This window comes from Ziziphus jujuba, chromosome 1 (assembly GCF_031755915.1).
Source record: "Ziziphus jujuba cultivar Dongzao chromosome 1, ASM3175591v1".
NCBI classification, from domain to species: Eukaryota; Viridiplantae; Streptophyta; class Magnoliopsida; order Rosales; family Rhamnaceae; genus Ziziphus; species Ziziphus jujuba.
This window is the reverse complement of record NC_083379.1, coordinates 3,369,121-3,385,775: the sequence shown is the minus strand read 5'-3', so window position 1 is coordinate 3,385,775 and position 16,655 is coordinate 3,369,121. Positions and strand designations below refer to the sequence as shown.

The following is a 16,655-nucleotide window of genomic DNA, read 5'->3' as shown; positions in this document are numbered from 1 at the left end:
AAACGGAGCTACGGTTTGAAAGTTATGAGCAAAACAAGTGGAGGTTCAAACTGTCCAAGGGGTGCTGGAGTTGACTTTTTATTCATGCAAAGTTGAGCTTTGACTCATGCATGGTTGTTAAGTACTAGTTGATACAAGTCCGTAGACTAGCGAGACGTCCGATTTGGACATGTGGTTTGAAAGTTATGGACCTGTAGAGTTTTTCAAATACAGTATTATTTTTAAATGCGTAACGATGTGCCACGTGTGACTTAATAAATGTGACCATGTGTCACCATGGTGAGATGCCACATGTCAACCATGCTTAATACCAAATTATTTTATTGTTATTTTATATAATAATGTTATTTTTAATATTATTTAATTATTTTTATTTTCTTTTATTTTCTTTTTTTCTTTTTCTTTTTCTTTTTTTTCTTTTCTTTTCCCCCACGTGGGAAAAAAGGGGACCCAGCCCTGAATTTCTTCTTCTTCTTCTTCTTTTTCTTCTTCCTTCTCCTTCTTCCTTTCCCTTCCTTTCTCCCTCTCGGGTCTTGCCGTCTTTTTTAATTCCGGCCACCACCTTGCTACACACGCCGGCCAGTGATGAGCGGAGGGAGGAGGTGAGCTCGGCCGTAAAATTTCACGGTCATCGGCCGCCGGACGCGCCCAGATCGGGCCGTTGAAGTCGCGACGGCGGGTTGAATTTTTTCCAGTGATTCCGCCGTATTTCGGCCAGTCCAGTCCAAATTGCCACCTCTCTCCCCCTATTTTGGGTCCTTTGAGTTCAAATATGGCCTCCAATTTCCAAAATTCGATGTGGTTTGTGAGATGCGAAGGAATCAAAACCGGCCGAAGCTTTCCGGCCAAATTCCGGTCACCGCCGGTCGAATTGAAGTCAATGGAGGTCGGTAATGTGATCCTCATCTCACAAGCTTTCCATAGACATATAATTTGTCAATTTTGGATAACGTTTGTGTTTGACCCCCTGGGTACCGGGTATTATTTACCCGAATAAAATATTAATTTATTTGACTGTGTGTGAATTGTGTTCTAGGAGCATAGGTGAGTCATGGAATTGATTCCATGGTGGATCTTGGATTAATTGCATGCTCCAGGTAAGTGACCCACCTTTGAAAATATTTTTGGGGTAATTAATTATATTTATGTCGTGTTAATTTGATATCTGCAGTTATGCTCTTGTGGTGTACTTTAAATATAATCGGGAAAAATATTATTTTATATATATTTACCCATTGGTGCTAAATGAAATTTTGGGGTCATTAAGAAATTCCCGATTATTATTTTATTGTGATTAAATGGTATTTATTACACATGAGCAAGTATTTTCAGCAATTAATTGTGTCTGGATTTTAATATTATTTTCGGGCATAATTGGTTTAAATATTTTGTGAAAATATTTGTTTAATTTGGTGGTTTAATTTTGTAATTATGCCCTTGGTATATTATTTGTTGAACCTCGTATTATGAGAAAAATTATTGTTTTACTGTTATCGATGTTTTCGTACCGGGTTGTTAAATGAAAATATGTGGGATGGTAAATGTGAAAATTGATATATTTCCCATGGTGATTTTGGAAAAACGGTACGGTTATAATTAATTTAATAATTATTTTAGACGCACTCATACAGTATATGTGGTTTAGCACGCAAGTATTATGTCTCCCGTGAGTTGCCAATGGACCGTGGGCAAGCAAGTTTGATATAGTGCACATAGACGCCCCCCTTTTTGGCCGGGATGACGGTTTCAGCAGCGGTACTGTCGGGATGCTAAAGTGCCGTTTGTAAGTTTCTCTCTTTAATCTCTCCGCGAGTCGGTGCTCGGAACGCTGGGTATCGGAGGGCATCACTAGTATATGGTGTGGTGCGTCAAGTACAAATTTTTCGGATAGAAATTTCAAACCCCAAAGAGTACAAAAATTATTTATTATAATTTATTACATTTTATTTATTTTTGGGGTATTTAATTATTGTTTATTAAGTTGTTTAATCCCTTGGTTTTCAGGAAGTACGAATATCGGGTTTTGTGAAAATGTTTTAAAAGGAGAACATTTCCAACGGAGTGAATAGTGAGGGTTTTGAGATAAAGTATTACTCCAATTGTTTATTTATTTATTTAATTGTTCGGTATTGAGTACTTAAATTCCTTTATTTGGTATATTATTAATATTAAAGGTGTTCAGTAGATAGGGTCACTCATTGAGATGATTAGCATCTCACGTTTTTAAATTCCGTTCCCCTAGGTCCAGGTTGGGAGACGTTGATTGTCCGGGGCGAGCCCAACGTCTCAGTTCGTTGCCGAAAGTCCAAGAGGTATTTCTTCCCTTTTTCCTCTCCATCCTGTATTACTTCTTATCTGTCATCGTATTAATTTCATATTTATTTGTATAATGCTCTGTATACTGTATTGGACATGTAGTTGTTATTTATGCACTGAGTTGCTATTATTCTTTGAAGTGCTGTAAATTTGTGGAATCAATTTGTAGTATTGTGGGAGGAATAAGGAGATGCTTTTAGAAGTGTGTTTTCAGTGCAGGAAATTTTTGGTAAGTCCTACCCTTAGGGGAGGTGCTGCCGGATTTTCCGTTGGAAGGTTCGGTGGTATTTCCCTAGGATCAGGGCTTATCTAGGTTTCCGGGAAGGAATTCTCGATGGGTCCTGACAACACATGTGATCCTTCTTTTGACATTAATTGATGGTTCCCTAAAACATTTCTTGGAAGGTGTTTGCAATTGATTATGGTCATTAGATATTTTCACATGTTTTTAAACACCTCATTTAACAATAAATTTCATCACTAACAGCTAGGATGTCTATTCAACAATGTTAATATGTCAGTTTTTATCTACGTATTTTATATATTATATATATATATATTAAAAAGAAAAAAAAAACTCTAAAACATACATGCTCTAGAAAACTAGCTTCTCCAATATTCTTTTCTTCATAAAATTTCTTCAAATTTGAACAAATAATTACTGGTCGCTTGACCTTAACCAGGCTAACTAAACTTTGGATTCGATATCATCTACCTACTCATCTAAATTTAGTTCATGCATTGAGTTTAGAGCCAGCTAAATTAAGATTTGATCCTACATTTTTTGTTTTTTTTTCTTTAACATTTAATTGGTGTTGAAAGAATTAGTAATTATTTATATAAAAGAGTTTTAGAAGTTTAATGTACTTATAAAAACTACTAATATATTTAAAAATTATTTTGAAATTTCACCTTTCTAGTAATACGGAGGCTGTAAATAAGGTTCTACTTCTAAATTATGAAGATGTTTTGATGGGGTAATTTATTGTGTACAATTATGTACGTACGTCTGTTTTTGCTCTGTTTTTTAGCAAATTTCTAGTGCTCTCATAAATAAACTCACAAGATACATCTTCTATATGGGACCCACATATGGGGTCTATTTGAATGTATTGTGTTGTTTTACCTTTTTCTAAAGTTTTTATTTTTTATTTATTTATTTATTTTTTTAAAGATGTTTTCTTTTTATCATGAAAGTCTAGCATAATTAATTTTAACGTGAAACATGAAGAAATGGGCCATAGAACTTTTAGACACTTAATTGAACACGATAATACTGATTGCAATTTCTAATCTACTGTGTTCGTGGATTTCTTTCTAAAAGAAGAATGCTTAATTCAATAAAAAAAATCTTTAAATAATAAAAAGGAACAATTTCATGGATATTCTCTTAATTAAAGATCTCATAATTAAGCACAATACTAATGGTCGGTTCTCGTAGTCCTTGGCTGACTCTGTTTATAAAGATCAATGCTGATTTAAATTAATTAAAAGCTATAATTTTATGGATGTGATGTGCTCTTAAAGTTGATACGCCCCGTTTGGTAGTGCATAGAACTTCTAAAAGCTATACTAGTGTTATCCTTATATTTGGTCGGATTAAATAGCACCTAATAGTTAAAATGATTGTTAATTTGTTCCCCCCCCAAAAAAAAAAAAAAAAAAAAAGAAAGAAAAAAAGTTAATAATATGGGAAATTTGTATTTATTTTTAAAAAAATTCGAAGTTATTTTTAAGTTTTTTCCAAAAGTTTCAACAATTTTTTTTTTTGAAAGTTTTTTATTAATCTCAAAGAATAATGGAATTTTCTTTTCTTTCTTTTTCTTCCTTGCACACTTTATTTTCTTGAAGTCCATTATTTTTATTCTCATTTCAATCAGTTTATTCCACATCTCTTTATTTATGGTAAACTAAAGAAATTAAATTATTTTATATCGAAGTTGAACGAATCGAGGAGGCTCACCATAGTGGACGACTAGCGCGAATTAAGAGTTTAACATCACAAACAACCACATCAAAGCTATTAATATGGTATGATTCTGAAAATTATTTTAACGGTATATAACAAGAAAGAAGCAACTATTACGTTTGATACATAATACTATACTATATTAATTTTGTCGAACTGGATTGAACTTTATAGCAATACTGTACAAAGTTTAATATAACTGTATTAATACTGTACAACGTTTTGTGTAGGAGTATATTATACTTTAATTTATTTTGCAAAAAAAAAAAAAATCTTTGTCAAACTGAAATTGATTGCTATTATTCATTTAATTCTCTTAATAGTAATATTACTCAAAATAGAAAAATTAATTTATTATTAATATCCATATAAATTTTTTTATAAATTAGAAAAATAAATTCATTTTTTAATGTTACTCATGTAACTTTTAAAAAATAATTACATTATTCTTAAAAATAAAATAAAAATGAAATAGTCGCTTAGGTATTAACCCAAACCCATGAATTTATATCGTGCACTTTAATCCACCTAAATAGTGAAGCCTACAACATTTTGTGTGCCTAGACAATCATGCTAGCGTTGCCAAACACGGAATTGGGGTATTTAGTACAATCCTGCCTTTTATATGGTGTGCCAAAGCCATTCTTAACACATATATTTATATATATATATGGAAATTCTATGGTGAGGATGGTCCGTATAAGAACCGCAGTATTAGTGATGGTTTTTCATAGTATTAACGATGGTTTTTTAGAAAATCGTCACCAATACTATAAAAACCTGTCACCAATACTACGGTCCGCATGAGGACCGTCTGCACTATAGACGGACTGTATATATATATACACATAAATGACATGATAAGATATTTATGAAAAAGAATCATAAAAAATAATATTATAATTATTAAATATATATAATTTTCATATCTAATAGTTATAAATAGTTATTTTTTACTGTCTCTTTTTATAAATTCTTTATCATATTTTTTAGACATAAAAAAATATGCAAAAAGTAGCACTTTCTTTAGCAAGATTAGTATATAATCCTGCTACAAAAGGTGCCACTTTTGTGTATACCTTTGCCTACCTAACCTTCCACTACATGTAAAATAAATTTCAATTAATCACAGCTATAAAATAAATTTGTGGAAAATAATGCATATCCCATAAAATGGCGATTTCTTTAGCCAAAATTAATATATATATATATATATATATATATATATATATATATATATATTTATATGTAGGAGAACTCTAAAGTGTGAACAGTTCGTATGCAGACGTTTTTTTTTATAAAAGCATTTGTTTTGATGTATACAGTATAAAATAAAGCCAATACTTTCATCCAAAAAGTACCAGCTTTGAGTGTGTCCACATACGAACCATCTGCACCGTAAAAACACTCTAAATATATATCTATATATATGTATATTATATTTCGTCTAGTTTGACAATATATATTTTTTTTAAATAGTTGTCTTAAATCTTCAAGCAATCACTTCATCAAAATGCTTTTTCAAAAAGTACATTAAAATGTTTATTAGAGAATTTTTAAAACGGAAAAAATTATTTTGAAAAAAGATAAAAATATTATTTTAAAGTGTTTGGCCAAAAAAAATAAATTATGAAACCGCTCTTTGATTATTTTATTCTTGAAAAATCATATATTTGATAATTCTAAAAAAAAGTAATTAGGTTATTTTAAGAAATGACTTTCTAAAATTAAGTCCCAAATACTTTTCCGTAAATACTAACCATATAATGTGCACGAGAAGCACGGTTCATGAAAATTTATATTAATACCAAAAATTTCCTCATACAAAATTGAAATCTCCATCGATATCCAGGCATGCCATTCTAATATTTTCCTTTGAGTCTCAGCGAGCCTCCAGCCTTTAATAAAAATAAGGCCTTTTTTTAATGTTGTTTTTTAATTTTAAAAAGTATAATTTTCAAAATAAAGAGTATTTTGAAGAAATTTAAAAAATAGATAATGATATTTTTTAGACAACTTCAATAATGTTTTTTATAAATATTTTTTTGTCTTATATTTCCATATAAACAATTTTGATCCACGTTTCCTTTTTTCTTCTCCACCCTATATCAAAGTACTATTTTAGAAAATTAAAATATGAAATTATAATTAATAAATTTGATTATAAATGTGCATAATTATTGTAGAATCGTAAATGAATTTATTAAAAAATTTATATAGAACATAATGCTCTCTATATTTAAAGAGTCACTTTTTATTTTGACTTTTAATTTAGAAAATTCTATATGAAAATAGGTATAATTTTTTAAAACAAAAAAGACAAAGCTTTTAAAATACCTGTTAGAGATACTCTAAAAGCTCATTATAATTTTTATAGAAGCATCATTATTACAAGCATACTTACCAATAAAAAAATTATAAAAAAAAGTTCAAGATGCATCCAAATATAAAGGTTGTTTATTAGTTCAAGTAATTATATGAAACTATTTCCATCAATCGAATTCAGAAAAGTAATTTTCTTAAAATGTATATCAAAATATAATAGCTTTAAGGGTTGATACAATACTAGAAAAAATGGCTGCTTAATTAATTAAATGTATCAAATTATATTGTAATTGCAATTTTAAAATTTGCTGTTGTCAATTTAAAATATTTACATATAGCTTTCGTAATTACAACTTCAAAATTTTTAAATATATATATATATATATTTGAAGTTGCAATTTGCAACAATAAAATATCATAGTTTGAAAAGAATATATATTTACATATATATTTTCAAGATTTTTTTATTACCAAAATATTTGTATATGTACAGTATATATTTTGCTATTTGTTGCCATACAGATATCTGCAGATCCGTAGAGATTTTTTTGTCCCTCACTGAGGGAACATATGTTCCATCATAATGTGTATACCATGATTTATAACCCAATTAACTATTTTTTAAAATTTATATTAAACTTCTACTCTTTTTCTGACTTTTATTCATTTAATTATTTATTTATTTTTTCAATATCAGAAATAAAGAAGGTCACATGTCAACATTCCTCATGATAAAAACGCCATTCTATCTTGGATTGATTTAATTCAGCGTCAAGCCAATTCATAGAAGAATTTAATGATGTAAATATTTCTCTACTTCTTGCAATTATTGAGTTCTTTTTTTGTTGGTAAAATATTAATGAGTGATTTAAAAGTAAGGATTTGATCATTAAGATATTTGGAATCTTGTTTGAAATCTAACAAATATTCAGAAAATGATAGTTTCGATAATAGATAATTTTCAACTCAAGAAATATATAAAGTATATCTAAAGCCATCAAAAACGTATAAAATATTTTGATAAGGTATGAGCCAATTTTGCAATCATCATCATCTTGGTGTTTAATACTGTAAATTATATGCTTAAAAACCTATGACCGTATTGATTTGGTTTCCTAGTATACATATTCAGGTCTAAATTCAAATTTTAATTTGGATGAAATTTTTTCAAATTTAATATTGCTATGAAAAAATAAAAAAGGTTGATGAGCAAAATTTCCCCAATAATTATGTGGTATCAATGCAAAAAATAGAAACTCTTTCCCAGCTGTGTCCCATGAATATATTCTTTCCTTTTTGGCACAAAAAGTTTCATGATGCAACAATTGTATCGAACCCCTACCGTTAACATCCAAATAGTTTGTCCAAAAATTAAGTGATTTCCAAAAAAGGAAAGAACAATAAAACAAAATTATTTAAGAAAGACATGGGCGAACTGCCAATTAACATGCTCGCTCTTCCCATGTCTGAACTGGCCAACCCATAATACCAATTTTTTCATGCTTTATCATATTTTTATTTATTTTTTTGTGGGTGAAATTATCATATTTTTATTTGGTTGATATGCTTCTTGTGATTTGCTATTAAAATAGATTATAACTTCATGAATCATACAATAAGGACAATTTTTATAAATATTTTTATTGGTCAGTTATTAGGAGCTTTATACACCTCAACAAAATTTTTCCAAAATACTGTATAATTAAATAAATAAATTTAGGACCAGAAGTTTCCCAAAGAATGTTAAAGATAACTTTCATAATGCATAATATCCACGTTAGAAGCCTCCCTTTTTTGGTCTTGATGGTTGTGTGGTTGGTCCACATCATCGAGAACAAAGGTTCAAGGGTTGGCAGAGGAAGAGAAAATATCCACGACGTTGGAAAAGATGAATGATTTTTTTTTGCCCATTATAATCTGTGTTTTTAAGAATAAAAATAAGATAATTCCCTCTTGTGAGTCTATAAATAGGCTGATTGGCAGTAGAGTTTAGCAGCAAACTAGCGTAGCTAGCACCCAAATCTAGAGGTGAAAACATGGCATTAATTAAAGCCTCTTCCATCTTCTTTTGCTTCCTTGCTCTGGCTAGCTTTTTAGCTTCCATTGAAGGAACTCAACCTACCCATCACGTTACTCATCTTAACAGATCCACTTTTCCAAAAGATTTCATTTTCGGTGCTGGCTCAGCTGCTTACCAGGTACCACAAACAAATTTTTTTTTTTTTTTTTTTAAAGTGATAACCACACACTTTATATATAAATATGGAAATTCTCTTATTCAAATTTTATAATAGAATAATTCTAGAGAAAAGAGTGATCTACGATTCTGAGTGAGAGACTTGTGTTTGTGGTTTGTGAATTCCATCTAATTTGCTATTCTGAAGAAGAACATGTTCAAGCTTCTATTAATTTGTTTGATTTATTCTTTGTTTCCTTTTTTTTTTTTTTTTTTTTTTCCATCAGTCTGAAGGAGCAGCACATATAGATGGAAGGGGACCTAGTATATGGGATGTTTTCACAAGGGAACAAAAAGGTCTCTTAATCTCTCTAATCTCTTCAATCAATCCTTGAACCTCTTTGCACATCAGATTTCATATGTTATGTATATTCTTTTCTATCAGAAAATAAAATAAAATAAAATGTATAAATGAGGTCAATTATTATTATGATTATTATTATTATTATTGATGAACAAGGTCAGTTAGTATAAAGAACGGCGCATTCACGCTATCGAATTAAACAATAATATATAATAAAGGAACCGCTCTATACATGCATATTGCATTATTATAGATTTACCCAAAAAATAAAAAATAAAAATCGCATTATTATAGTCCTTTTTGTGCTTTAATGCAATCACTGTTACCAATATATATATAAATGTATATATGTATATATGTATTGCATTGTTGTAATCATTCAATGAAAATGGAAGGACGCTGCATTATTATAGTCATTCAATGAAAATGGAAGGAAGCTGCATTATTACACGTACTTTTAGGAGTGTACATTGCATCATTCCATTTTATTAAATAATTCTTTTATGTAGTTTTTTAACAGAAAGTTTAGAAATTTCTTAATTCTCCACTTGCTTTATGTTGCTCATACATTTTGTTTTTCTTATTCATTTCAAATTTTCCACAGCTATATGATACAGCTTTTTAAGACATTAATATATTATCATTAATTTGTTATTGTTATTAGTTATTGTATACTACATATTTTTATTGTTTAAAATAGTAATTTTGCTATTAAACTATGTTACAATTTATATTATGGATATATAATCATTATTTACTAGCACTCATCAGAAACCCATCATTGATCAATATTCTGAGCTAATGATAATGTGAGAAATGAAATTGTCCATACATAAAATTTCGTAGTCCAATCAATTTGTTCCAATGTGGTCACACATCTTATCTTTTAAGCAGATTATAATGTCTACAGTTTCAGTCTTAGCCTCTGTCCTACCTCGAAACAGTATAATTGAGAGAACATATCACAAATTAGTCGTCTACCCCAATGTTTAAAAACATATATATATATATATATATATATATATATATATGTAGGAAGAACTTTCAACCCAAAAGTCTTGTTTAATGTTTCAGCCAGAAAAAAAAAAAATGTATATATATATATATATATATATCTTGTTTAATGAGGACTTACCAAAAAGTCTCGTTTAGGAAGTACCTATACCTAATTATAGGGTCATGTCAAATAATCAGCAATCAGAAAACTACTTCAAAATTGAAATAAAGAATGTATCCTACATGGCTTGGAGGGATATGCTTTTCGCTCAGAAGGTCTAGCAGAACAGTTCCATAACTGTATATTACACTCTCCGGGATGACCCTACCTGCATAAATTTAGCCCTGAAGTGTTGAAATCTAATAGCCACAACCAAGAACAAGAAGCAATAAATCAATAAAATAAAAAAAGAAAAAATGCAGAGGTTTTCGTAATTGTTACAAGTGTAGCAAATGCAAGCTCTACCAACTATTTAAAAGATGGTCAATGTTGACAGTAAAATATCCCATATTACAAAGTACAAAACCAATATATCCTTTTCACCATACAACAAATTACGAACCAATAAAAGTACATCTAGTCATAACTCATAATCAATATCTTCCTTGGCCCTTCTACTAAAGTTGACAAAAAGGTTTAATCCAGTGAATGCATTATTTTTCCCACTTCATTGTGACAAAATTTTTTGGAAGACAAACTTAGATTTGAATTATGTAAGCTCAACTCTCAATAAGACATTTCTCAGTTGGTGGAATCATCCCAACAATAAGAATGGATTTAGTACATGATGCTCCTCAAACATTTTGAATTAATACAGCTCACTATAAATTATCAGTAAATTGAATTAAATGAATATAAACTTCAGTTTGGCCACTGATTCTGCAATTTAAGTTTACATAGAAGGAGCAATTGCTTCTATTTAGATAACTATAATAATGGAATATATATCACTGTCCACATTGCAATTAGAAGCAACCATTAAGGCACTGTAAAGACTGATGCTCAAAGTCAACATAGCTTAGACCAAGAGATTTCTCTTTATCTCAATTCTAAGGATGATAGCTGCTTCACGACTGGGGTTTACTTTGGCAGTCAACCATCAACATTTTGGGTCAGCCATTAGTTTCATAAACTGGCACACCATTTATCCAGATGTAAGGACCAATCTTACAACCACAGGGGCTCAAACAAGTGATAAAGGTCTATTGCAATTTGCATCTCGATCCAAATCCAGTTTTTATAGTTTTGTACTATATTCATTGCAATTTGCATCTTGATCCAAATCCAGTTTTTATAGTTTTGTATTATATTCATTGACCGGTTTCTTAATTTTTCAAGTTGGATTACAGGAGGATCTTGACTATTTCTTTCTTGTATTTGTCTTGACAACTCTCTTCACTTTTCACTGTATCAATAATAATTCTTCATTCTTCTCCATTTCTCCCAATAGTTCACTTTTACTCTAATTAATGTCTATATCCAATATTAGAAATGAATATCTGTTTACATTTAAATCCCTTTATCAAATAAAAATCAAAGAGAAGGCATTAACAATGTAAGAAAAACTGGCATACCTGTCCTCAGAAACTCAGGTGGAGTATAAGCCAGGTTAGTGCTATATCTTTTACCATCTCGACTATTCTTCATAAGGCCAAAACTAGATAACCGTGGGTCACCATCCTATCATTTATAAAAAACATAAAAAAAATTAAGTTGAACAAAAGTCCAGTTGGTTCATAGATAACGCCACAATTTATGCTCCTTCTAGAGATGAATGAGGCAAATAATGAACAGGATGAGAAAAGTTTATTAAGAGAAATAAAAAGAAGCAAAAGGATATCAATTCAACATCTTAAACGCTATACAAATTTTCAGTAAACAAGGACAAATATCTCTCTACTATAACAATTTCTAGCCTTTATTTCCACCAATCATTTTTAAAAACCTCTCTAGCTTTGCATAAAGAAGGTGCATTTAGAATATGGACAATTTAAATTTCTCCACTGTAGATTGCCCCATCTACACTTTCTTGTTAAATCAAATGTAAAAATGAAGTGCACACAAGTTGATTGTCTTGTAAAGATGCAGATTGTGTTTAAATGTGTATACACTACCTCGTCAAAGAGGACTCTGTATGCATTCAAGTCATGATATATTTTTTGGTTTTCCGTGTTGCAATGATCAAGTGCTTGTGCAATGTAGTATGCAACTCTCACACGCATCTCCCATGGCAGTGGCTGTTTCTCCCCTAAAACAAAAAACTTATATTGAGAAAAAGCACGGTAAAAGGGAGACCAGGAATACATGGCCAGCAACAATTTAATAAAATAAGAACAGTCACACTTGCAATAAAACATCAATTGCTAAAAATATTGTAAAAAGGATAGGAAATAATACATTAAAAAAAAAAACCACAGTCCATAGAGCTAATATATTTAAAGGACAAAACATCTCAAAGGAACAATATCATAGAAACTTGAATGAGTAAAATCCAGTACTACTGGTTTCACTATTGAGTAACTTGTAGTTTAAGATTAATTTCTCTTTGCGTCTTTTATTATATATGAATTTTTAATTTTGAATCTCTCTATTAGTAGATTCCTTGTCACTAACTATACAGTGAAAGAGATGCTTTGAGAGAGTATCATTAGGCATATACTCCGCTACTAACAATCGCTCGTCTCCCTCAGCACATCATCCACAGAAATCTAACAAGCTTCTCAACTCTAGATATTGGAGCCACAATCTTAAAAAAGAAAGCAATTTCTTGAATATTTGCTCCCAGTAAACAATGAAATCCATAGAATAAACAAAATAATTCAAAAGAGTTTATTTCATTATGATTTCTAGAAGCCTAAGTAAATAAGAATAACTATATACATTAAGTGATTACCCAAAAAAAATAAAAAATAAAAACACTTTAAAAGCAATGAAACAAAAAGAGAAACATTATTATTATTATTTTTTTAAAGAACATAACTGAACCAGAATGAAAAAAAAAAAAAAATATATATATATATATATAACATAAAAACACAAATAGAGGTATAGAAAAATCAAAACGAAGGAGAGGAAGGAAGGAATGGCAAAGAACCCACACTCCAACGGCAAGGCACTAACGGCGGCGACTCTTTCTGGTTCCGAAGGGTGGCTGGTTGGGCTGGGTTTGCGATTTTTGAAATAATTAGGTCGGTGGCTGGTTGGGCTGGTTTCCAACGGGGAGATGCGAGCGGGAAGGGGGTGGAAGCAGAGGAGAAGAGGAATTTTGGCAAAGGTGGTTCCAGCTGATGCGAGCGGGAATGCGACCTGCTGTGAGCGGGAAGGGAGATTTTGCCAAAATTCTCACGTGAGAGTTGCAATTCCATCTGGACTGTTGACGCCAGGTATGAAAATCCAATGGTCTTTATTCTCTCACATTTTTGGTCCGTAAAGAATGCATGCGGTCGGTCCTTACTCTAGACTTTCCCTATATATATATACAGAGAGGTTAGCTTGAGGACCGACTGCATGGGTTATATGCGGACCAAACATGTGATGAAATTTCCTGCCTTTCGATTTGCACTGCTGGCATCTATGGCCCAACTTCAAAGCAACTCTCATGTGAGAATGGCTGGCCAAATTTCCCCTGAGCCCTTCCCGCTCACATTCCCGCTCTCACTAGCTCGAAAGGACTTTGCCAAAATTTCCAATCGCACCAGCAGCAACCAGCCAAAATTCCCAATCGCACCAGCAGTAACCAGCATTGCCATCCTTGCAAACCCATCAGATTGCACCACCATACAGAGAGGCTAGCCTGAGGACTGATCGCATGCCTTACGTGTGGTCCAAAAATGTGATTAAAATTGGGCCCTCCGATCTGCACATTTGGCATCAACAGTCCTGGACAAAAGCTGGTCTCACGTGAGAATTCTCTTCTCTTCTCCCATTTGCAACTTTGTTTCTCTGGCCAGATCTCCCATTTCCCATTTGTAAATTCCCTTCTCTTCTCCTCCCATTTCTTCTCCCATTCGCAACTTCGTTTCTCTTCTCCATTCCAGTGACGTTGCAAGCCACCGATCTCCAATTCTTGGGATAGCCGTTCAGCCCCACCCATGCCAGCCCTACCCCAGATAAAATCTGCAACTTCTTTGCTGCTTCCATCGATCACCGGCCAGCCCTACCCCAGATTTTCATCATTTTCCTTTTGCTTATCTTTGTTTTTGTTCTTTATAAATGAAATTCAGCAATCTGTGTTACTATAGTTTCAGATCGGTTACCAGAACAGTGGAGGAAAATATTTAAATTATTTTGACTTTTTTTTTTTTGGTTCCCTATGAATATTGATAAGGTCTGTGTCGAAATGGTTTAATTTGTTTTTCATATTGAGAAGAGCTTTTTGTTCCCTCAACATCCAAATATGATTTATCAATAAATAGGCTTGTTGAAAGTTCAAACTTGGCTGCTTCTACCGGCCAGCCCTGCCCCTGATTTTCAACTGTTTCCACTATCGAGAGTGGTAAATTCATTTGAGCAAAAGAAGGGGAAGCTCAACTAGAAAAAATAGATGTACTTATCGGTGAATTTCGTCGTTTATCTTTGCAAGTGGAGAAATCTAATAATATGCTTGAAGCAATTCAGAAAAATACCAAGAGGAGCAACCAATATGACATTAAGACTGTCATATTTCTTGTACTTTTATTATTTATTTTCTTTAAAATGTTAGCCTAGTAATGTAGTCAAGCAATATATTTTTTTTTTTCAGTTGGTAAACTAATTATGTAGCACCATATGTATCCTGTTAAGCTCACTGTATGTTTTGTTTCTATTATGTTGATGTTCAGATTCCTAATGTGGTGAAGCTTTATCTGTACCTCTTGCCGTACAGCCATGCCTCCCTCTCTCTCTCTCTTTCTATAATTCATTACAGCTTGCATGGCTTTGGAAAAAGCAAATAATCTTAGTTTAGTTTATTCATTATTACAGCTTGCATGGCTATTGCTGGTGTTGCCGAGCTTGCTGTGTTGCTACTGTTGCTGTTGCTGGTGCTGCTGTATTGCTGCTGGTGCTGCTGAGCTTGCTGTGTTGCTGCTGGTGCTGTTGCTGGTGCTGCTGAGCTTGCTGTGTTGCTGCTAGTGCTGTTGCTGGTGCTCCTATATTGCTGTTGGTGCTGTTGCTGGTGCTGCCGAGCTTGTTGTTGCTGCTGCCGAGATTGCTGTATTGCTGCTGGTGCTCTTGTATTGTTGCTGGTGCTGCCGAGCTTGTTGTTGCTGCTGCTGAGCTTGCTGTGTTGCTGCTTGTGCTGTTGCTGGTGCTGCTGGTAGTGTTGCCGGTGCTGCCGAGCTTGCTGTGTTGCTGCTGATGCTGTTGCCGAGCTACTGTGTTGCTGCCGAACTATGTATTGCTGCCGAGATACTGTTTATGTGCACTGTTCACATGCACTGTTCACCTGTGGTTAAACATCCTTTTTTTTTTTTTTTAGATTTTTTTTTTGGCTAAAATACCTTTGTATAAACATTAATCTATGCAAAGGCTATTAAAAGAATAAAAATAAAAAGCAATGATATCAATTTAATATATTAACTCTATGTTTTATGCATATTAAGGGGATTATAATTATTCAAAGTTCTTATTCAAGACTAAACTAAGCAGTTTTGGAACGGAACACAATAGGATATATATACATATGTCTTTGTGTGTGTGTGTGTGTGTGTGTAGATATAGGAATTACAGAATAAAATTACTTTGTGTTCCAATTATAACAAACTTATTTTCTCTTGTACAGCATGCATGGATTGGCCATTCATATACTCCAAAAACTAGTGGTGTAAATATCTCTTTTGTGTTAGTATTATGATAGACTAAGTGAATTGATTATTACACAATGAACAGTATGCGTGAATAGTGGTATTTATACACCAGGAAAGAAAAACAACGTGCATACATTCATGCTTTTTCTGCGAAAAGTATCATTTTCTAAATTTTCGAAACTCATCATGAAGATTGGCCTTCGTTCAAGTTATTTCTCAACCCAAATCACAATCCCACATTTAACAATTTCAACTATGCAAGACTACATAAAATCACCAACATAAAAAACAGAACGAAAAAAAAATTACAAAACATAAACTCACTCACTCACAGATACGAAGAGCCAGAATACAGACATGCAGAGTAGAAGATTATGAGCTGGTGGGTACAGAGAAGGGTGGCAATCGTGGTGCGAGCTAGTGCGTTTGCAAGATGGCAATGCTGTGGCAATGGTGGTGCGATCTAGTGGGTTTGCAAGGATGGCAATGCTGGTTGCTGCTGGTGTGATTGGGAATTTTGCCTGGTTGTTGCTGGTGCGATTGGAAATTTTGGCAAAGTCCTTTTGAGCTGGTGAGAGCGAGAATGTGAGCGGGAAGGGCTCAGAGGAAATTTGGCCAGCCATTCTCACATGAGAGTTGCTTTGAAGTTGGGCCGTAAATGCCAGCAGTGCAAATCGAAGGGCAGGAAATTTCATCACATGTTTGGTCCGCATATAACCCAT

General features: G+C 32.3%; 1 protein-coding gene and 1 long non-coding RNA gene across 2 annotated transcripts; one reads left to right on the top strand and one right to left on the bottom strand.

Annotated features, from left to right (window-relative positions):
• Positions 1–8,433: 8,433 nt before the first annotated feature.
• Positions 8,434–9,301, top strand: LOC132799744 (uncharacterized). The gene is made up of 2 exons (XR_009634512.1): positions 8,434–8,808; positions 9,074–9,301. It is a non-coding gene; the product is annotated as an uncharacterized LOC132799744 (long non-coding RNA).
• Positions 9,302–9,440: 139 nt separating this feature from the next.
• LOC132799740 (serine/threonine-protein kinase BSK2-like) lies at positions 9,441–12,740 on the bottom strand. Its single transcript, XM_060812220.1, has 3 exons — positions 12,262–12,740; positions 11,722–11,827; positions 9,441–10,475 (listed from the first exon to the last, which is right to left on the bottom strand). The coding sequence occupies exons 1-3, from the start codon at positions 12,502–12,504 to the stop codon at positions 10,348–10,350; spliced, it is 477 nt and encodes a 158-aa protein (XP_060668203.1). The 5' UTR covers positions 12,505–12,740; the 3' UTR covers positions 9,441–10,347.
• Between the last annotated feature and the right edge of the window lie 3,915 nt (positions 12,741–16,655).